Source organism: Syngnathoides biaculeatus, chromosome 20 (genome assembly GCF_019802595.1).
Source record: "Syngnathoides biaculeatus isolate LvHL_M chromosome 20, ASM1980259v1, whole genome shotgun sequence".
Lineage (NCBI taxonomy): Eukaryota > Metazoa > Chordata > Actinopteri > Syngnathiformes > Syngnathidae > Syngnathoides > Syngnathoides biaculeatus.
In genome coordinates, this window is record NC_084659.1 from 6,466,771 (window position 1) to 6,488,419 (window position 21,649).

General features: G+C 49.2%; 1 protein-coding gene and 1 long non-coding RNA gene across 8 annotated transcripts in view; one reads left to right on the forward strand and one right to left on the reverse strand.

The window, feature by feature from the left end:
* LOC133493573 (ankyrin repeat and BTB/POZ domain-containing protein 3-A-like) overlaps positions 1–21,299 on the forward strand; it is a 44,517-nt gene extending 23,218 nt beyond the window's left edge. The window contains exons 2-18 of one of the 7 annotated variants that reach the window (XM_061807053.1): positions 5,124–5,279; positions 7,383–7,596; positions 11,236–11,388; positions 11,557–11,722; positions 11,833–12,121; positions 13,358–13,447; positions 14,710–14,811; positions 15,402–15,495; positions 15,772–15,907; positions 15,974–16,256; positions 16,580–16,758; positions 17,757–17,862; positions 18,485–18,587; positions 18,653–18,734; positions 18,819–18,887; positions 18,968–19,081; positions 19,157–21,299. In XM_061807053.1, coding sequence (XP_061663037.1) covers positions 5,124–5,279; positions 7,383–7,596; positions 11,236–11,388; positions 11,557–11,722; positions 11,833–12,121; positions 13,358–13,447; positions 14,710–14,811; positions 15,402–15,495; positions 15,772–15,907; positions 15,974–16,256; positions 16,580–16,758; positions 17,757–17,862; positions 18,485–18,587; positions 18,653–18,734; positions 18,819–18,887; positions 18,968–19,081; positions 19,157–19,381 — 2,561 coding nt within the window. In that variant the 3' untranslated portion in view covers positions 19,382–21,299. Of the gene's footprint in view, positions 1–5,123; positions 5,280–7,382; positions 7,597–11,235; positions 11,389–11,556; positions 11,723–11,832; positions 12,122–13,357; positions 13,448–14,709; positions 14,812–15,401; positions 15,496–15,771; positions 15,908–15,973; positions 16,257–16,579; positions 16,759–16,902; positions 17,098–17,756; positions 17,863–18,484; positions 18,588–18,652; positions 18,735–18,818; positions 18,888–18,967; positions 19,082–19,156 lie in introns of those variants that run through there. The other 6 variants (XM_061807052.1, XM_061807054.1, XM_061807055.1 and 3 more) reach the window with 6 other exon arrangements.
* On the reverse strand, positions 13,478–18,345 carry LOC133493577 (uncharacterized). The gene is made up of 3 exons (XR_009793049.1): positions 18,196–18,345; positions 16,453–16,751; positions 13,478–13,803 (listed from the first exon to the last, which is right to left on the reverse strand). It is a non-coding gene; the product is annotated as an uncharacterized LOC133493577 (long non-coding RNA).
* Positions 21,300–21,649: the final 350 nt, after the last annotated feature.

Here is a 21,649-nt window from a genome sequence, read left to right on the forward strand (position 1 = left end):
CACTTTTGTTTGTATTTTGCGGCAGGGAAGCAGTCAGGCGAGGTGCAAACTACCAACTGAAGTGTCGTCAAGAAAGGTGGAAAGTGACACATATGACACAAAGGGAACTAAAATGAGGATTAAATGTGCAAAATCTTCTTTTTCGGCTCTTCACTTCAAGCTAATTCCATTTTTTTTGACGGAAAACTACGTCATGGACTTGCTTACGGGGGTCCCCATCTTGGGACTTTTCACTCTGACGGAAGTGCAAATTGTACGTCGGCCAATTCCTGCACGTTACGCTGTTTGATTTGCTCAGAAAAGTACACAAAGTTGCAACGGCGAGCTACATATTGTAATTTCCAAAAATTTGACTTCAGTTCATTTTCCTCACTTCCCGGTCTGAAGTCGATTGTACGAAGTACAGTAACGAGTTCTTCTGTTGACCCGACTACACTATTTGGGGAATCTGTGCGAGGCGAGGCGGCCCGTGATGTGGTGGGAACTTTTTTTCTAGTTTTATTTACTTTCATTTTTTTGTGTCGCTTGAGCCAAACGCCCTCAGCTGCTCTGCCGACCCGCTTCCCAAATTGGACGCCGGCACCCTCGAGAAGCCGCGAGACCGAGACGGCAAAACCAGTTCTCGAATCTGCAGAAGTGAACGTTTAGGAAATAGTGGAGTTATTGTAATACGTGATTTTTTTTTTTTTAAATACAGCGCACATTTTATTCATGAATTATTATAAAAAGGAGAATTTATTTTATTAAAATAAAGCTTTGCTAGTGAGTTATTCTTACGAGGAATTTTGATAGTTGGAAAATAAAGAGGTTCAAAATTTTTCATTGGAAATACTAAAAGTCAAATAAATAAGATTGGAGTTGTTTTATGAAACAATTAACAAATAAGATGACAAAAACATTTTTTTAAATATATTATAATAATATAAATGTTACAATCCAAATTAATATTACACATTTGACTAAAACAAAGTAAAAGTATCATACAATGTGTAGAGAAATATTGTAATAGTTTTATAAATTATTTGTTAATAATAAAATGAGTTCAAAATGTACAATTCAACATGCATTTGTATAAAATTGCTTTTTTTTTTGGAATGAGTGAAATACAAAAGTTTTCACAGCTCTGGACGAAGTGCACACATCCCAATATTTTGATTTTTTTTTTTTATTTTTTATTTTTTTTTTTAATTCTTTTCCCAGCAAACTTTTTGGACGCGTGGCGACCTCACAGGTGTCGACTATCTCCTCCCCCGCGCCAAATTCTTCCCCCAAGCGCCCCTTTCTGATCTCCGGGGCCAGTCAAAAAAGTAAAATCCTCCTCTTGTGTTTGAATTCGCTTTGAGCATGAAAAGCAGCGGCGTGTTTTCCGGCGCTCGACGCTTTGGCTTAACAAATGAGCGCGTTTGTGACGGCTGAGCGAGCGCAGTCGCAAAGTGACAACAAAAGAGTCTCGCCGGAAAGGGAAGATTATCCACAAATTGCCTAAAGCGTCCTCATTTGGGTTCCGGGGGGGGGGGGGCAGGAGGGGCTTCCCCCGAGGTGCCGCATTCGGACTCCTCTCGCCTCCGTGCAAAGCAGACCTCGATTTCCAAAACATTCCCACTTCTCTCGACAACTTGTTCGGTTTGTGCTTCAGCGGAGCAGCCAAATGCTGCTTCACCGTGTTTGCTTTGGACCCACAATCTGGAAGTCCGTGTAAAGACTTTAGAATTGGGGTTATATTCTCTCACCTCTTTGTTCTGGTCAGAACCCGAGCTGCAGCGTTCTGGGAAAAAAAAAAAAAAACAAACAAACAAAAAAAAAAAAACCCTGCAGCTGTTAAATGCTCTTTTTTTTTTTTTTTTTTTTTGGAGAGTCCAGTCAGAAGACCCTTACAATAGTCAAGTCTACTAGAGACAAAAGCAGGGATGATCTTCTCCTGGTCTGTTCCACGCTTGAAAGGCTTCACCCGGGTTCTGTCCTCCAGATGCTGGAAGACAGTTTTATGAATTGGTTTTCGTATCAGAGCCTTGGTAGGTTTGGAACTTTGTCTATAGGTTTTGAAAGATAGCGAGTCCAGGGATTTACCAGCAGCAATCCTCTGTACTTTATTGCCCAAAAACAATTCTCTCCGTTTTGTTGTGGTTCACGTGAAGAACATTTTGGCTCATCCACTTATTTGTGGACCACAATACCCACAAATCCCCCCCCCCCCGCCAACCCGGGTGGTCTGCAGTTAAAAGCCATCTCCTTGCTATTAATAAAGATAACACAATGTATTTACAGAAAAATGGGAATAAAATGAACAAAAAATGAAGACTTTTTGGTGATTGCCATTATATTTATTAAAAATTGAAATTGAGACAAATACAGATGTGAATAAAGCAAGTATTTCTTGACATTTTTCTTGGACGTGGTCTGCATTGAATGGTAATACAGTTGTTATAACGCAATTGCAGTGCAAATGTCATTTCCATTCAAACGAAAGTCATCCCCTCGGTTCAAACGTCATAGCTTGGGGACAAAAGTTATTCTGCCCCTTTTTTTTTTTTTTTTTTGTGCCCACGACTTCCAGGAATGGCCTCCATCTTGAATTCTCATCTGGGGGGGGGGAATAAAACGACCCAGCGTGTCAGTTTCCTCTTCTCGGAGGTTCCGTCACCCTGCCTGGGGGTGGGGGGGGCCTCTCCCGTCCCGTCACGCCTGAAAGTAGTCCAAAGACGGCTTTCCCGTTGGACAACGCGTCCGATTGGATGAACGCTCGAAAACCGTCAGTGCACCTGACGTGTCCGTTGTCGTGTGCGCCGTCGCCCGCGGTCCCCCTGGTGGTCGTCACCGTGACAGTAAGTGGCTGGCCCTCCCGAGACCCCCCCACCCCCACCTCGCTCAGCGTCTGTGCTGTCAGGGGACGGAATTTCGCCACCCCTGCTGCCGTCGTGCTGACTGCGGCAAAAAGAATGTGAACTACGTCCCGACTGCACGGATCAGCCGTCGTCAGGGCTTCCATTAGCAAACTTTCCTCCCTTTTAAAGGGGGAGGGGGGCGTTTTCTCGGACTCCTATTGATTACTGGAGACTGATCTGGAATGAGGTTTTTCTTGTGTCCGTGGATGGGGGGTAAAGTAACCTTTTGTCACTGGACACTGGTCTCCAAGTTTGAATTCTGTGAGTTTTGATCATCGTGCACGAGTCTGGAACGATAACGACTTTCCCGCTTGGGTGGTGGGTAAAAAAAAAAAAATCACTGCATCATTTGCAACTCATTACCACTGAGACTGATTTGATCCCAGAATTGGGGAAGTAGGTGGGGGGGGGGGGGGGGGGGCCACTGCAGTATTTCCAAATCAGCCTGAGGCGCGTCAGCCATCAGAGCGGCGGATTTCAACCAGCGCCCCAACCTCGGTGACTGGTTGTCCGTTGACCTGGAAGCGGATTTGTTCGCACGCCGCCGCTCCGGATGTCCCCGAACGTGTGGAATTGTGTCGCGACGATTGTCGGCGTGCGTTTCCGCCTTCACCTTTTGTGCCAAGCGATGTTTTTTTTTTAGTTATTGTTACCACAGCAACCTTTTATTTCATTGTCAACTCCACATTTTCTAATTTTGGAACGTCCTCAGTAATGGCACAGTAATGCTCATCCCACCGCTTCCCAAAGTTTTGTTTTCTGAGACGCAAACCCCGTCAGGCCTGGAAACCTTGCAAGGTGTACTTTCTGGTTCCGCAGCCCTTTGAGGGAGCAACCCAGTCGGGTTTGACACGGATTGATTGAAGGGAGAATCCTTCCAGAAACTATCGATTTATTTTTGATGGCTAATCCCGAATCCTGCTGTTCGCAGCACCGCTGCAAGGGGGAGCTCATTGTGCTCGGTCATCCGTGCGTGCGGCTGTGGGGGGGCGGGGGGGGGGGTTATTGGGTTTGTGCTTCCCTCACACTAAGGCCCGCTGAGCCAATCCCAGCGCAATCGCCTGTTGCCATGGCGACTACCTGTTAATATTCCGGGAGAGTTTTCTCACCGGTGGCGTTGGTGGGGGATTGCTGCACTCCTCCTGGAGAGAATCGATTCCTGCAGGTGGGGGGGGGGGGGCGCGTTTGAGCCAGTCGGACGTCATCAAGACGGGGGATCAGCGTGACCTAATTGACCTTGACGAGGTTTAGCGCCAATGTAATCCCCGGCGCGAGAGTTCAAAGGTGCAACGTGGACAATTGCGGCCGGCGTTCCAGAGGGATTGGCCCGCCATCAAATCGAAGCTCAGCCCAAAAAAAAAAAAAGCCATCGTGCCTCGGCGCTTGATCCCCCGGCACCGACAACGGGGAACGTTTTGCGGCCGCTGTGAAGCCAGCCTGATTGAGCAACGTAAAGCTCGGTAATCCATCACGAGTGGATCCACAAAGGAAGTCTCGAGAAGATGCCCCCGGAAGTTTCTTCAGATGCTTTCCACCAGAAATTCAGCCCCAGAAGCGAGTTCTAGTTGAGCATCAGGAAACTTTGTAGCCGTGTCAAAATGTCTCAAAGGATACAGCAAGTATGCCGAGTGGCTTTGAACGGGCATTTCCAAAGATCCTCGCCCCAAGGATTTTTTTTGTTTTGTTTGTTTTTAGGGTTGCGGGACATGAAAAACCAGCAGGCATGTCTACACGGAGTGTATCCTCAAAACCGTCTCAGGAAGGAAGCCGCGTCTGAAAAAGCTTTCGTAAATTGCGTGAGCGCAGCACGGCAGCGCAGTTTGACTTGGAATTCTTCCCGAGGCCTCTCTGCAACCCTCCTCGGAGAGGTTGACGTTCAAACTCACTTCCGGGGGATCGCCTGCGAATGCCGCTCCCCAAGACGGAGAAGCAAACGCTTACGTTTGCCAAGGGATTAAATTGTGGAGTCACGTCGATAACAAACATCCTGTAAACTGTGCAACCCAGACGGAGTTTTATTGGTGTTTAACATGAGATATCAGATTGAAGAGGAACTCGTGGCTTAATCCTCCGGTTGCGCGTTCCCTGCGCGCTAAAGTGGATTTGGTCCAGCAAGGCCTGACGGGAGCAGCACGTCCTGCGTGCGCTAAAGGATTCCGGGACTTCCTGCCTGGCTCTCGCGGGCCCGTTCTTCCAAACATCGTGTCCCTGACCCCCCCCCCGTCCCCTGTGTCTCCGCAGGTGTGCCGAGCCTACCCGAGAGTCTGAACCTCCACCGGGATCAGCAGCAGCGCTCGGGCCGGGGCGACGGTGGTCACGGCTGCTACACTCAAGCTGAACTCCGCGCCGTGGAACAGTCCTTGCTCGCCACGCGGGTGGGAAGCATCGCTGAGCTCAGTGAGTATCACGTCGTGACAATGAAGACGGAAAATTCGAACGGACTTGTTCACGGGTCTTGGTCTCCTCCGAGTCTTTTTAAAGCACGTCATCGTCTCCATTATCCGTCTGCTCTCGTGGGATGTTAACGGCTTCTTTCAACGGAAGAGCTTCTCAATTCGTAGACCGCCGGCCGCACGTGTCGCTTTTCATCTCCAGGCCATCTATTTTTTATCATCGTAGACTTTATACATTTTTCTCGATGTGACACATTCGAAATGAAGGAAATGTAGACCGGAATCGGAGCTTCAAGCAAACGCGCGGCCAAATGTCGGGGAGTGACATTCGGAGTCGCGTTATTTGACTTTGCTATTTTATCGGCAGCCGTCCGACTTGCGCGCGATGATTGAAATTCAAGTCTGTCGAGGGAAAATCCCTCGGGGGAATCCCGTTTTGAAGGACTGCGAGGAATAATCCCAAATGACGCCCAATTGGCCAATTCCGAGCAAAACCACGGCGTGGATTCTTGAGGCTAGTCTAGACGAGGGATCCCTTGGATCGACAGTATTTCGATAGTCCCGTTCAGCGTCGCAACGTCATATTTGGTAGGCGTGTCTCTCGTGGGTGCACCCACCAAAAAAAAAAAAAAAATGATGAAAACCTCCAAAAACAAGTCAAACCTCATCTTTTGATGGCGTTCGATTTTTGGAAGCGTAACGAATGGGGGGGGGGGGGTGTCCTTTGGTGTAGATTTGAATGATGCTGCTCGGTCATATTTCCAGTTTATCGGAGTTGTGTTGTTGGACGGGAGTTTTTGTCGCCATGCGGGCCCCCGCAATCCTTTTGGCTTGCGTCGCAAAGGCGGCCTTCCAGCAGAGGCGGCGAAGATCCGGCGCCGGCTTCGCTTGCCAACGCTTCACTTAAAACAATCGAGCCATGAATCCCAAGGAAGAATGTCCTTGGTTTTTTTTTTTTTTTTTTTTTTTTGTACTGCATAAATAAACATCGGACAGGAAAATGCGCAGATATGATTTGATTTATGCAGAGACTGCCGACTTGCTCTGCACTCTGAAATGTCGTTTTGGGCCATGAGTGGTGCAATTTGATTGACGTAAAGCATTTCAAATGTAAAGAAGTGACGGTACAGTCGGGCGGTAACGGCACATAACAATAATAATAATAGTTAATATTTTGTCAGGGCCATCGCACGACTACTTTAGCGCAATCGCAATCTGAACATCCGTTGCATTTGTGGAGACTTCATAGAAGGTGATCAATGCAATCCAACGTGCACACGTGGCAGCGGCCTGGTTGTTTTATTGCTGAGCTAATCAGAGCGCACGGTCCCCCCCCCCTGCCCCCCCGCGCCAAAACAAAAAAAAAAAAAAAAAGAAAAAACAATACCCCGAGCAACAGCAGCAGCGGAATTAATGAAGTGAGACGACGCTTCATCAAGGGAGGCATTAGCAGTTTGTCTCGTTAAAAATCAAAGTTGTTATTTGCGGCCGCGTCCTCTGGGGGGGGTTGGCCACGCTCGCCGGGCTTGGACGCCTTCCAGCTGGGAAGTGGCGCCCTCGCCGGCGCTTTTCCGCCGTCGCCTTTATCTGCACGCCAGCCGCGGTTCCGGGAAAGTCCGCGTGCGTGACCAACAACCTTCAGCGACGACAACAACGACAAAAATATCAAATGGAGTCAAGCTTTTATCTTCTTCGTTTGACTTTCGTTTATGGGGGGGGCGGGGGGTCAAACTTGAAATTCGGCCATATTGCGACGAGAAAAAGAAGAATGGGATTCTATGGGACAACATTTTTTTTTTTTTTTATCAGATATAGATTAAGAGAAGATTTCACAATCGATGAAAGTTATGAAAATAAAGTTTCAAAATGGAGTATTTTCTTTTTGAGATTGTCTGATTGAAAAGGAGACAAACACTTGGTCGGAACGTGATCATTTACGGCCGATCTTTCTTTGACGGACTTTGGATGGATCTTTCGGACGTTCCATTGGAGAGGCGGTGCGAGCGGAATGGCGAGCCCCGCCCCCGCCTCCCTTCCGGTCGTCGGGCGGGGTCTGGCTTTTCGAGGCTATTCGCGGTGACCGTGACCGGTCCGCTTCTCCCCGCAGGCGATTTGGTGTCGCGGGCCGTGCGCCACCTGCAGCCGCTGCACATCAAGAACGCCGGCGACGGGGGCGACGGGGGCGACGGGGGCGACGGGGGCGACGGCATCCACTGGGAGCCGGAGGCGCTGTACACTTTGTGCTACTTCATGCACTGCCCGCAGATGGAGTGGGAGAACCCCAACGTGGAGCCCTCCAAGGTCAGCCTGCACACGGAAAGGTGAGGACCGCGCGACCCAAAATTGCTTTTTGGTAGATTTAGTCTTGGTTGACTTTCTTTTTCTCGTTTGCTTGTTTTATTTCTTTTTAAAAACATTGCGGTTACAGCGGTGCCTCTTCCTGCGAACGTCGGTCGTAGTGAAAAATTCAGGTTACGAAACGCCGCCTCGCCTCGGAAAAAACGTTTTCTTCAGTTACGAAGGAAAACTCGAGAAAAAAAAATGAAGCGCCGGATTCTGTGAACTTGGTTTGTGTGGGGTGATAGAGCTGCTCTCTCGTTGGCTATCGCCGTAGCATCTTCCTGACATCCCATTGGCTAGGAGGGACATCAATCTTTAGCGCACGTTGCTCAAGTCCAACTTTTTTTGTCAGCTTTTCTTTAGTTTTTTATCCATTTTTCTTCACCTTTAGTGGAATGAAGTCGCATGCGTTCGTCCCTTCGTTTTCTCCCAGCTGTCATAAGTTGGCCTCCTCCTTCGTCCCCCCCCGCGATGCCTTTGCTTTCTCACCCTCCTCTTCGCACAATCGCCCACCGCCAAACTTAAATGATCATCATTTTTATTATTCTTTACATGATGTACTTACAATTCTTATTTTGGGCAAGGTGTGTGCGTGTGTGTGGGGGGGGGGGGCTATTTACAGGTAAAAAGCGCTTCTACTTCTGAAAAATTCACGTTACGAAATGACTTCTAAAATGAATAAATAGTTTGGATTAGCATTTTTCGTTTTACTTGTATGTTTCCCTTTGATTGTTTGCAAAAACCTTTGTTTCAACTTATTGTCGTCATTGTTTTTAGTTTCTATTTCAGTGCAATTTTTTCATCATTTTATTACATTCCTGCAGATGTTTATGCTACATTTTTTTTTTTTTAAGATTTTATCATTGACAGTGTGCCTTTCATTCGCAACCCCCATATAGTGCAATCTTTTTTTTTGGTATTTTTCAAATTTTAAATATTTTTTGTTATAGTCTATTTTTTTTTTAATTAGAATTTAAATTTTTGATGACTTGCCATTGTCGTGCGTGGCTTTTTTTCCGACCGACATCCGCACGCCCCGTTCCTTTCTTTGCGGGCGTTTGCGAGCAGCCGAAGGGAAGGCGAAAGCTTCATTACGCAGCGCACGAGCGTAAAATGAACTCCAGACGGGCCCGGAATGAAACGCCGCCGACGACAGGCGATTCCAGATGAGGCCGAACCCGCTTGAACCCCCGCGGTCGCCTATTTTCCCCGGAGCTGAGCGCCCAATTTGCCGGCATTTGCGCCATCTTCCCGATTTCTGCTCGACTCTGCTCGGCATCTGTGAGCGTCTGATTGTCTGCGCCGTATATTTACGTTTGTGTCGCGAGCGTAGCTTGAAATGTGAATGTTGTTCCCGGCTGTCTTTTTCCACACGCACGTTGGAGGCCATTTTATCGCGACGAAGCGTGCGCCGCCATCTTTTGTTGACTGATCTCTGCGGCGGTTTCTGTGCCCGTCAATAATTTATTCACCCGCTCGTGTTGTTTTGTGTGTGTGTGTGTGTTTTTTTTTTTACGTACCTGGAAAGCAGACGCTACTTTCTCTGGCCTCAGTGCCGCACACAACTGCATGTTTACATGCCAAAATACATATGGCAGAAGCAGGGGTCTCAAACTGGCGACCCGCGGGGTATTTGCGGCCCACGAGGTTAAATTGTGGCCTTCCCCTTGTTTTGAAATTTTAACGTTAATGCAAGGCAGTTTTACAGCGGTGTGTGGGTAGCTGATGGCCCAACCAATCACGGTGGGGTATATGGCTCTCGAGGGAGGGGGAAGCACAGAAACATTTTTCTATGAGTCATAATTACAGCAGTGTTGCAATGAAGTGTTTTTTTTAGTAGTTTTAGTAGTTGATGTTGTTGTTCAGATGATATTGTGATATGCAGTGAAAGGAGGGAACGGGCGGAGGAACAATTGGAAAGATGGAGGCACGCACGAGGAGATTAGCCGAAATAAAACAGAATATATGTGCGTGAAGGAGAGGGGCGGGGCGGTGGAGGAAGAGTGAAGCTCCAGGGAGAAGAGATAGCGAGGGTGGACGACTTCAAATACTTGGGGTCGACAATCCAGAGCAGTGGTGAGGAAGTGAAGAAACGGGTCCAAGCGGGGTGGAACAGTTGGCGGAAGGTGTCTGGTGTTCTACGTGACAGAAGAGTCTCCGCTAGGATGACGGGAAAAGTAAATAAAACAGTGGTGAGGCCGGCCATGATGGACGGATTAGAGACGGTGGCACTGAAGAAACGACAGGAAGGAGAACTTGAGGTAGCAGAAATGAAGATGTTGAGGTTCTCGCTCGGATAGGATTAGAAATGAGCTGATTAGAGGGACAGCCAAAGTTGGATGTCTTGGAGACAAGGTTCGATCGAGAGAGCAGACTTCGATGGTTTGGACACGTTCAGAGGCTAGAGAGTGAGGAAATTGGTGGAAGGATGCTGAAGGATGGAGCTGCCAGGCAAAAGAGCGAGAGGAAGACCAAAGAGAAGGTTGATGGATGTGGTGACGGACGAAATGAGGGTTAGAGAGGAAGATGCACGAGATGGGCTTGGATGGAAAGAGATGACATGCTGAGGCGACCCCTAACGGGACAAGCCGAAAGAAAAAGAAGAGGTTTTGGCAGTAGACCTGGTCGGTCCACGTGCTTGTGGTCACATCAGACTGTCAAAAAAAAAAAAAAAAAAAAAATTGGACTTTGCTCGTCAACATTGTCTCGGTGACCTTCGTGCACTCAAGGCAGACAATGAGGCACTCTAAAGGGCCGAAGCCCTGTTCCGCACGCTGGCTGCGTGAAGTCGGACTCCGCCCCACGCGCTCCCTTGCTATTTGTCAGGTTCATCAGCCAACTGCTGGACTAATATGCAAACAGCACTGACAAAAAGAGATCTTTGATTTGCTGTACCTCCGGACCTCGTTCTGAGTCAGCCTCGCCGTTGTGCCTCTTTTTATTGCTTTCTCAGGTCAAAAGGTTCCAAGTTCACGACGTACAAACGCTGGAACTGATGCCAGGTCTCGCTAGGTCACGCACGCCGCTCGCAAAGGGAATGATTCAGGGCAAGAATATGAGCAAGAAATGCATGATAAAACAATAATTCTAACACTATTCCCCCTTTTACCGCATGACACGCACTCGCGGCAAATCGACGAGGCGCTGTAAAAGGGCCACGTCAGCAAAATCTCAGACGGAAAGATGAATATTTGAGGTGCGGGCGCAGTTCAGTTAGCCAACGGAGTTTTGCAAAAGTCCAAAATTCAGGAAACCTGAAAAGGTGGAAAAGGCTTTAACGCTGAAGCTCCACAATTCACTTCTCCATAGTTCTTGGTCTTTGCAGGTTTTCACCAATTTTCCAACATTTCTTTTGAAACAAACCTCCGACTTGACTTGATCGGCTCGTCGAGACAACTGGACAAAAAAAGCAAAACTATCTCCTTTATAAACGATCATCGTCGTGGCAACTGGAAGAGAAAAGGAGCGATGCAAAGAAGAAATTCAAAAGCGAGCTGGCAGTGCGACTTTTTGATGAAAGGCCACTCGTAACAGTTTTACCATCTGTGTCTCTGACCACCCCCCCCCCCCCCCCGGACTCGGTATTAATACATTTTATGAATCCGGGGCGGTCCCCGCAGGCCGTTCGCCGTGCAGCCGCCGCTGATGGAGTGGATCCGGGTGGCGTCGGCGCACGCCGAGCACCGCCGGAGCCCGGCGGTGGACAGCGACGACGTGCGGCAGGCCGCCCGACTCATGCTGCCCGGCGTCGACTGCGAGCCCAGGCAGATCAGGTGCGGCGGCAACAAATGCTTATTATTTCAGTCCAGTATTTTATTTTTTTTTTTTTATTTATTATTTTATTTAAGTATCATAAATAATGCTGTGTTGTCATCTTATGAACGTTTTCCTCCGTTGAAAGTCTCGTCTCGGTTTTGACTGACGTACGGTGTACCGCGCAGAGCGGAGGATTGTCTGTGCGGCGTGCGCAAGCTGGACGCGGCGTCCAGCGAGGCCAAGTTCCTGCAGGACTTGGGCTTCAGGATGCTCAACTGCGGCCGCACCGACCTGGTCAAGCAGGCCGTCAACCTGCTGGGACCCGACGGCATCAACAGCATCAGCGAGCAGGTCCCGCGCCCGAATCCCGCGTACCGTACATTCACATTCGGATTTGGATTTGGTTCCGTTTTCTTTCATTTTCCGTACATGTAGATATATTTTTTTTTTCCCCTTGGCAGCACGGTGAACGGCACGGTTGGATCGTTGGCCTCGCAGTTCTGAGGTCCAGGGTTCAATCCCGGCCCCGCCTGTGTGGAGTTTGCATGTTCTCCTCGTGCCTGTGTGGGTTTTCTCCGGGTGGGCACTCCGGTTTCCTCCCGCATCCCATAAACATTGGACACTTGAAATTTCCCCGTCGGTGTGTTTGTTGGTCTATGTGCCCTGGGATTGGCTGGCGACCAGTTCAGGGTCCACCCCGCCTCCTGCCTGATGACAGCCGGGATAGGCTCCAGTGCTCCCGCGACCCTTGTGAGGATAAGCGACTAAGAAAATCTGGATGAATGATTTTTTTCCCCCCCTTTTTGGGGTGGGAACCAACCCTCAAAATGCCGATTGGTGTTTTATTCAAGCTTTTTTTTTTCCCCTGGCGTTCAAAAAATTAAAAAAAAAAACCAATAATATTCATTTTTTCCATTGCAATTAGGATGGCTAATAATTGTCTGCACATGTTAGGACTTCGTTGTCCACGGCCCCCCAGGCTCCAGGAATTTTGCCTTTTGGACACCCCAGATTCAAGTGGTCCCCAAAAACCGAGGGGACAAAGTGGCAGTTTGAGGTTTTGATTTTTCTTCGAATGTTCTGAAAACTCTCAAATATTGCTCACGCAATTGGAATAATATGGCACCAAAATGTCTCGGAAGAGCAGAAGGAGGGTAAGCGTTGGCCACGCAGTCGCCCGTCACTCACTCCATTTGGCTTCTGGAGACGAGAGCGCCGAGCGACTCCTCCCGGCGCGCGCCAAACGTACGCCGCCAAGTCGCCGTGGCCCACGCAAACGAGCGCCGGCGATGGCGGCGTCCCTCTGGCCGGTTATTCTTCAAAGCCGCCGCCGGTTTTTGCGGTCGAAGTCGACAATCGCGAGAAGTGCTCCAAACAATTCAAACAAAGCAAAGTGCACCAAAAAAAAAAAAAAAAAAAAAAAAGCGCAACGCGCAACACACCGCTTTGCACGATAGAAATAAAGAAGAAGAAAAACGCAATTGAAAGCAGAAGGATGCGGCGCGACGCTGTCGGGATCGAGAGGATTTAGCCAAAGCGGTGAGTCACCCTGGCGGGGGGGGAGGGGGGGGGGCGTTTAATCCAGGGGAACAGACTTTTGGATGAGGAGGGGATGTGTTGGAGGGCCGGCAAAAACCCGGGAAACGCCGCCGCCGGCACGAAGGCCGATCTCAGGGAAAAACCAAAAATTCTGAATTGCAATTTTATCACGAAAAGGCCACAAAAGGACAGAATAAAGGTTGCATTGTACAAAAAAAAATTACATTTCACAATGGAAAAAGTCCAATTTCATGAGAAACTCGTAAATCTGGCTGCAAAAAAAAAAAAAAGGTTCACGAGAAAAACAAAAAAGAAGTCTTCATATCACAAGAAATAACGTCTTGAATTGCCCCAATGCAGGCGGACTGAAACAGCCGAAGAATCAGACCATCGCTTTGAAAATTGATGGCTGACATATTTCCAAACACGTGTGTGTGTGTGTTGCAGGGCATGACGCCGCTCATGTACGCCTGCGTCCGAGGCGACGAGGCCATGGTCCAAATGCTTCTGGACGCCGGTGCCGACGTCAACAGCGAGGTGAGGCGCTTGCCGCCGGCCGTGCCTCCTCCTCCTCCCGCCGCCGCCTTCCTGCCTCGCCTGGCCAATCGATGTCGCCGCCGCCGTTTGTTTTGCCGTCCTCGCCGTTCCCCGAGAGTGCGTCTCGCGGGTCACTCGTGTCCATCGCAACGTCGATCGCCTCTTCGAGTGCGCGAGCTTAAATCAGCAGTTCACCCCAACAAATGAAATCGCATCAGATTTCAGCCGCCGAAGGCACTTTGACCTCGGGAAGTAAACGTGTCTGGCGTGACGAGACCCACGAAAAAGTTTTGGGAAGCCGCACAGGAAGTTGGCCGTTTTGCTTTGTAGCGGTCATTTCCAGGGGTCTTTCGACCCTGAATTTAAAAAAAAAAAAAGAACATCAGCTCGCAACGACGGTTTTGACGAAGCAACGTGAAATTTGGTGGGTGTGCCGATCGTGAGCAGAGCCGCGAAAAAAGCCTCAAGAACCCGTGTTGAAAACCACACAGGAAGTCAGCCATGATGCTTCCAAGGGGCCGTCTAAGGGTTGCCCCTTGTTTGACCGATTGACCTACCGGTATGAAATTTGGTGGGCGCGTCTGTCATGACTCGACCCGCAAAAAAAGTCAAAAGAAGCCAAGCACAGAAATCCACAAGAGGTCCGTCACTTGGCTCCGAGGGGTCGTGACCCCTTGGAGATTTTCGTTTGGCGTCCAAAAGACGGTTTTGACAAAGCAACGTGAAATTTGGTGGGTGTGCCGATCGTGAGCAGAGCCGCGAAAAAATCCTCAAGAACCCGTGTTAAAAACCACACAGGAAGTCAGCCATGTTGCTTCCAAGGGGCCGTCTAAGGGTTGCCCCTTGTTTGACCGATTGACCTACCGGTATGAAATTTGGTGGGCGCGTCTGTCATGACTCGACCCGCAAAAAAAGTCAAAAGAAGCCATGCACAGAAATCCACGAGAGGTCGTTACCCCGTGAAGATTTTCATTTTTGACCAAGCCACGTGAAGTTTGCCAAGAGTGACACACAGGAAGTGAGCACTTTCGTTAGCGATGGTGTAGCGATACGAAGCCACTGCAAAGACATTTTAGCGATACTGTACTAACATTTCCCGCTCTGGCTTCCGCTTCCCTGCAAAAACCGCGCAACGAAGACCCGGCGCAAAGTAGCGGAAACCCGCGACGGCGCCACGCCCGCGACTTCTTGCCACTGCTCGGCTCGCGGCCCCGCCACCCCGCCCGCCGACCGGCGTTAACTTGTTGAATGTGACTTCCCAGGTGCCCGCCACGGTGCACCGGCACCCGTCCGTTTACCCCGACGCACGCCGCGGGACGCCGCTCACGTTCGCCGTCTTGCGCGGGCACGCGCCCGTCGTGCAGGTAGTGACGCCCGAACGGGGGTCGGCCGTCGGACCGTGCAGGGTGCAACTTTTTCGCTTGAGCCATTTTACAACTGATACAAAAATACATTGATCAAATAGAACAACGAAAAAAAACTGAAAGTGCATACACAAAATATTAGAAAATTTATTATTTGAGCAAAACATATAAATAAAATCAATTAAAAAAAACATAACCATGGCATGTACATGAATTGTTCATATGCAGATGTGCCTGATGATGTTTTAAAATGTCAAGAAAAAGCCTGTCTGAAATAATATTGGACAAATATGTAATCTTGCTAATAAAAGGTAAAATGCTTTAGAATACAACGATACCAAAAATAAATCACGAAAGCAAGATAATGATACAAATCCAATTAAAAAAAAACGACTAATTATGTTAAAAAAAAATTGCCGATGAGTACAATCATGACATATTTTCTATGGATTAATATTCACCTGTACTACGTTCCAAATGCCTCCATCGCGCCTCCATCTTTGCAATACTTACCGGAAGATTCCCAAAATGTCCTGCAGACATCAATATTTCCATATTTCTTTTTCTTTTTTTTGTGGGGACGCGGTCAGCTGTTGCTGGACAACGCGGCCAACGCGGAGGCTTCGCTGCAGGACGGCGCCGACAACTACGCCGAGACGCCGCTCCAGCTGGCCTCCGCCGCAGGTTGGGCACCCCCGTTCTCCGAAAGTAGAATCGCGTGCAAAGAGTCACGCATGCTAGAGTGGCGCGTGGGGATAGTGCCCCCAAGTGGACAAAAACGATACCTGCACCTCACCTGCTTGTAATTGCACAACTAATTGGATGACTCAGTGCGTAATTGGTGAAATACTCAATTCATAATATTTGAGCTTGAATCTGACAATTGTTTTTTTTTTTCATGAAATATTCTCACCAAAATATGAAAAGTTAATTTTCTTTTTTATGGCGCCCCGCGAGCAGGAAACTTCGAGCTGGTGAGCCTCCTGCTGGAGCGCGGCGCCGACCCCACGATCGGCACGACGTGCCGGAACGGCATCTCGGCGGCGCCGCAGGGCGACATGAACTCCTTCAGCCTGGCGGCGGCGCACGGCCACAGGTGGCGCCCCCCCCCCCGGCCCCCTCCACCAATTCCTCTCTTACTTTGTGTGCTGCTGTTCTGCAGGATTTTGACAAGTGTACAATTGGCGGTCGTAGGAACGTGTTCCGGAAGCTCCTGTCGCACCCGGAGAAGGACAAAGGCGACGTCCTTTCCCTGGAGGAGATCCTGGCCGAGGGCTCCGCGACGGCGCAGAAGACGCCGGCGCCTCAAGCCGACGGCGGGGGCGGGGGCGGGGGCGGGGGGACGCTGCGACCGGCGAAGGCCAAGCTGCGCGCTCTGCGGGAGGCCATGTACCACAGCGCCGAGCACGGCCACTTGGACATCACCGTCGACATCCGCAGCCTCGGTCAGGCTCTCCGTTCGCCGTTGGTGCGCGGCGGTGCCCGCAGATACGAGTGACGCCGCAAGTTGACTCACGGTCCGATGTCGCAACTTAGCTTCGTGCTAACGCGCGACGCAAAAGGCCATAAACGGGCTCACCAAACCAGCTCCGTCTTTGAGCGCCTTTTGAACACAAACAGAATAGAACCCGAGTATATTACCATCCGTATATTCTTTATCCTCTGCAAAGAGCGACTTCCGAAGAGATTCCACTCGTATCTCGAGGCAGCGCCGCGCTCTCGTCGCGGCCTCCCGATTAGTCGCTGAGCGCGCGGTTGTCGTGGGCAGGCGTTCCGTGGACGCTGCACACGTGGCTGGAGTCGCTGCGGACCGGCTTCGCGCAGCAGCGCCGCCCGCTGATCCAGGGCCTGCTGAAGGATTTCGCCTGCATCGGCGAGGACCAGTACACGGACGAGCTGCTCACGCACGGCCTGCCGCTCATGTTCCGCATCCTTCGGTCCTGCAAGGTGAAAACATTTCGGGATTATGAGAGGAAGGTTGAGGTCAAGCATTGGCCTCGCAGTTCCATCCTGGCCTGCGTGGGTTTTCTCTGGGTGGGCACTCCGGTTTCCTCCCACATCCCAAAAACTTTAATTGAAAATTGCCCCTAGGTGTGATTGTGAGTGCAGCCGTTTGTCTCTGTGTGCCCTGCGATTGGCTGGCGACCAGTTTGGGGTGTGCCCCGCCTCCCGCCCGTTGACACCTGGGATAGGCTCCAGCACTCCCCGCGACCCTCGTGAGGATAAGTGATGAAGAAAATGGATGGATGGACAGGAATGAAAAATATGGACATTTTGGGGGGGGGGGGGTGTGTCATCATCTTATCAGGAAAAAATAATAATTTTATTTTTAAAAAAAAGTCGTCATATTAAATGAATAACTTTTACAGGAAAAAAGTCCAAATTTGAATAAAAATCTTTACATTTGGACAAAAATGCCATAATTTTGGTTCTTGTTACAATTAACAAAGCAAAGCAAATTATAATATTTGTGCAGCGCATTTCGTACACAGAGTTACTCAGTGCGCTTTACATGATTAAAAGCATTCAAATACATCAAAACGTTTGAAAAAATTGCAATTAAAGCTTAAAATTAGTGCAAGAAGTATCACTGAAAAGTGGAAGTACTCTAAAAATTTTTCTTTTTTTAATCTGGATTTGAAAACGCTCCCTCCCACTTGGGGCTGACGTCACCTCTATTGGCAACTTCTTGCATTTTAATTTAATTTTTTTTTTTTTTGCAGCATAACAGCTAAATGCTACTTCACCGTGTTTGCTTTGGACTCGGACTCCCGAGAATTAATGTCATCAAGAAAAATGTCCAGTGTTAAAAGAGTTTCAATTTGAGCAAACAATACGAATTTGTAAAGGTACAATATTGCAAGTCCTAATTTATACGAGCGGACCGTAAGCTGCACGGGCGTGACTCGGAATTGAACGTTGGCATGGTGTGTGTGCGTTTGCAGAACGAGGTGATCAGCCAGCAGCTGTGCGTGATCTTCACGCAGTGCTACGGGCCCTTCCCCATCCCCAAGCTGAGCGACGTCAAGAAGAAGCAGACCTCGCGCTTAGGTGACGCGATTGCGCGCACGCAAGCCAGCCGACGTGCTTATTTTTAGCCTGTTCGCAAATGTTCCAACTTTTAAGATGCACGTTAAATGCCACGGTTTTTTTTTTTTTTTTTTTCATCTTTTCCACTTTTCCGTTATTTTTGATCACTTTGCAAGGACAAACTCTTTTTTTTTCTCTCGGGCGGAAAAAAAAAAACATTCAAATTGTTGAAAAGGAGCCTCAGTGCGGCAAAAAAAAAAAAAAAATGTCTTGAGTTGACCTCCTGATGAGATTTTGACTGCGCAAGTTGAAATTAATCACGAGTGGACCGCGTCAGAAAGTCTCAAAACTCACAGCAAGTCCTCCATTTTGGAAGTATCCGTGGTACAGTTCTGGCCCGGGTGTGCCAGACAGATGCGCCGAGTTGACTTGCGAGACTTTTTGTTTTTATTGCGCGTCGGCGGAGCACGGCGGGAAACGTTGATGATTCACCGTAAAACCGGAGGTCAGAGGAGACGTTCACCAGCGTTTAGTCACCGCCCGCAGCCGAGATCTTCGAATTGCTGTGTTTTCGTGAAGCGCCGCGTTAATTCCGTCCGGTTCAGGCGAGCTGGCTAATTTTGTGTTTCCGTCGCGTCGGCAGACCCGCACTTCCTCAACAACAAGGAGATGTCGGACGTCACCTTCCTGGTGGAGGGGAAACCATTTTATGCGCACAAAGTTCTGCTTTTCACGGCGTCGGCCAGGTACGAGTCCTCTTTTTGCTTTTTACGACGATTAGTAATTGTCGTCTGCAAACTCGCGAATTCAGGTTCAAGACGCTGCTCCAGAACCGACCGGCGGCCGAGAACACCTGCATCGAAATCAGCCACGTCAAATACAACATATTCCACGTAAGACTGGCTCCCGGCCGCTAGGGGGCGGTGTGGCGCTAACAAGTCGCAGAAACGCTGATCTGTGTCCGTCCCGCGTTTCAGTTGGTCATGCAGTATCTCTACTGCGGAGGCACCGAGTTCCTGCACATACGCAACACCGAAGTCATGGAGGTAAGCGGCTTTCCCGCCGCGTTAGCGTGCGCTCGTCGGCGTTAGCGTGGCTAACCGGCACGGGCGCGGGTGGCGCGCAGCTGCTGTCCGCCTCCAAGTTCTTCCAGCTGGAGGCGCTGCAGAGACACTGCGAGATCATCTGCTCCAAGAACATCACCACGGAGACCTGCGTCGACCTCTACAAGCACGCCAAGGTCGGACGGTTATTTAGCATCTTTCGAGACGTTCGCTTCCGGGTCCTGACCTCCCGTTGTCTGTCCGCCGCGCAGTTCCTGGGTGCCTCGGAGCTGACTTGCTTCATCGAGGGCTACTTCCTGAAGAACATGGCGCTGCTGGTGGAGCTGGACGGCTTCAAGCAGCTCCTGCACGAGCCCCCGCCGGCCCCCGACGGGCCCGCCGCACCCGGCTCGGACATCCTCCGCGACCTGGAGAAGACGCTGGCCTCTCGCGTGCGCTCCATCCACCTGTCGGCCTCCAAAGGCTCGGTGGTGTGACCTTTGGTCTTTGTTTTCTTTTGTTTTGTTTTTTTTTTTTCGTTCCCCGAGCGAGCGATTAGTAGCAAAGGCGGCAGGGGAACCTTTTCAGGTGCAAGCAAGCCCCGCGCGTCTGGGCCACTGTGTTACCGAAACCCTCCCAGCCTGATGTTTTTTTATTTTTTTGCATGAGGCCTTCCCACGGAGGAAGGGGAGGACGCCACTCGAATAATGCATCGTGTAAATACAACCGCATTTGTTCTCGCTCTCCGGCTCGACCGTGTATGTGTTGCACATCTGTAGCCGTCCGCCATCTCGCTTTAGCTGCCCCCCCCCCCCCCACCCCAAATCCAGAATGTTCCACTCACTTGAAATCGAGCAAGAGGATTAACGAGGGATCGGAATGCGACGCTCGCGTTTTCGTGTCTTTTCCGGGGATGCGCTTGCCCTCGGTCGGGTTTTGGAAATTCAGCCCCCCCTGCGCCCCGTTTCTTCACGCCTTGAAATTTTTTTTTTTTGGGGGTTTGTTTTCCACAAAAACGTCTCAAGAATCTTCATCCAAAAAGAGACGGGATGTCAACCATTCCACGCCTTTGCCGCACATTTTGCGTTTTTCGAAATCAGCCCCCTCCGAAGCCCGTTTCACTTTGCGGCGTGAAATTTCGGCGTCGTTACTGGACCTGCAAAAAAAAAAAAAAAAAAAATCTGCCGTATGTCCAGTCCAACCAAAAATCTACATCAAGAAATTGGGCGACAACAATCAACCCATGACGGAAAAGTGAGGAGAAATGCACATTTTTGATCTGCAGGTGTACCTAATGAAGTGGCTGCAGGATGGAAACTGCACAAAGATGACTGCAAATATTTTTTTAATGCCATTAATAATTATGATCAAATGTGCTGTGCAGTCCAGCGGGCGACCAAAAACGCGATAGTACGAGTGGTACAAGATAAAATGCTATATTGAGGCACTTAAACGATGTAAATAGCGAGAGAAATCTTATTTTTATTTTCATACATGCAGTGCAATACAGATTTTAATTTTGCATCTATTTTGTTGCTGTGCACAAAAAAAAAGTATCCTCTGAAAAGCAATATTTCAACAAGTGTATTGTTGCAGTAGCAGGAATGTGACGCGCCAACCGTGACGAAAAACGAGCGAGCGCGAAGGGAAGAAGTCAATTATTTTCCCGGCAAGTATTTTTGAAATGGAAAAGTCGCAGATGTCATTTGAATGCTCAAATGTTTGAATCGTTATGTATTTTTTTTTTCTACCGACGCCGTGCACTTTTTGCGCCCGTTTTATTCGGCGCAATCACACGGACAAAACAACTTTGTCGCATTGGCGCGTGTTCTCCTGCGGAGGCGCCGGTGAGCCGTCGCAGCGGGGACTTCACATCCTCGCGGTTCCGTTTGTGCTCGGTTCTGGTCGAACGCGGAAACCCCCCCCCCCCCCCCCCCACGTCGGTTGCCATTCGCGGCTTTTCTAGTTTGCTCACTAGCGCCTCTGCCGGTGGCCTGACGGTATTGCAGCGTCGGTTTGTCCCCCCTTTGTTGTTGTTACTTTGCCTGTCGAAATGTTCTGTTACGGCTTGTTGAAAAAAATGGATTAATTTCCCCCCCCCCCCTGCAAAATTCAAAAAGTCTTTATGTGTGAACCCCTGTGAAATATTCACTAGGATGTCAATTTTACCATTTTGAGGGGGAGAAAAAATGAATTTACCACCCCTGGAAAGGGACCCGTTTTTTTTTCTCCCTTTACTTGTTGAACATGTACAGTGCGCAATTGATGTATAGCATATAAATATGGAAAAAGTCTCCTCAATGACATCTGGTGTGAGAAGCGAGGATGCAGTTTGTGTTTGGGCAAAGAGGAACGTTCCACTCGTGCTGCACATTCCATGTTTTTGTGGACAGACAATAAATGAGCACATTTTCATCTGTGTTGAATTCGACTGTTTTTACACGAAACGACTGATTGGTTCATATTTAAAGGGCACTTCGGATGGAAAGTTGAAACCGACAGCCCGGCCTTTTCCTGTTTGTCGCCTTCTTGCTTTCACCTCATTCCTGCTATTTTCTTTTAGGTTTTTTTTTTTTTTTTTTTTTTTTTTAGATGGGGGGAAAAAGATGACACGCTGTGGCGACCCCTAACGGGACAAGCCGAAAGGAAAAGAAGAAGTTAGCCCCGCTGTTAGGTTTGCATCCTGCCTTTGGTGGCTGTCACATACTTCTTTCTGCTTTCTCCACTCAAATTATTTCCCATTATTTGCGGTTTAGTGAAATTAT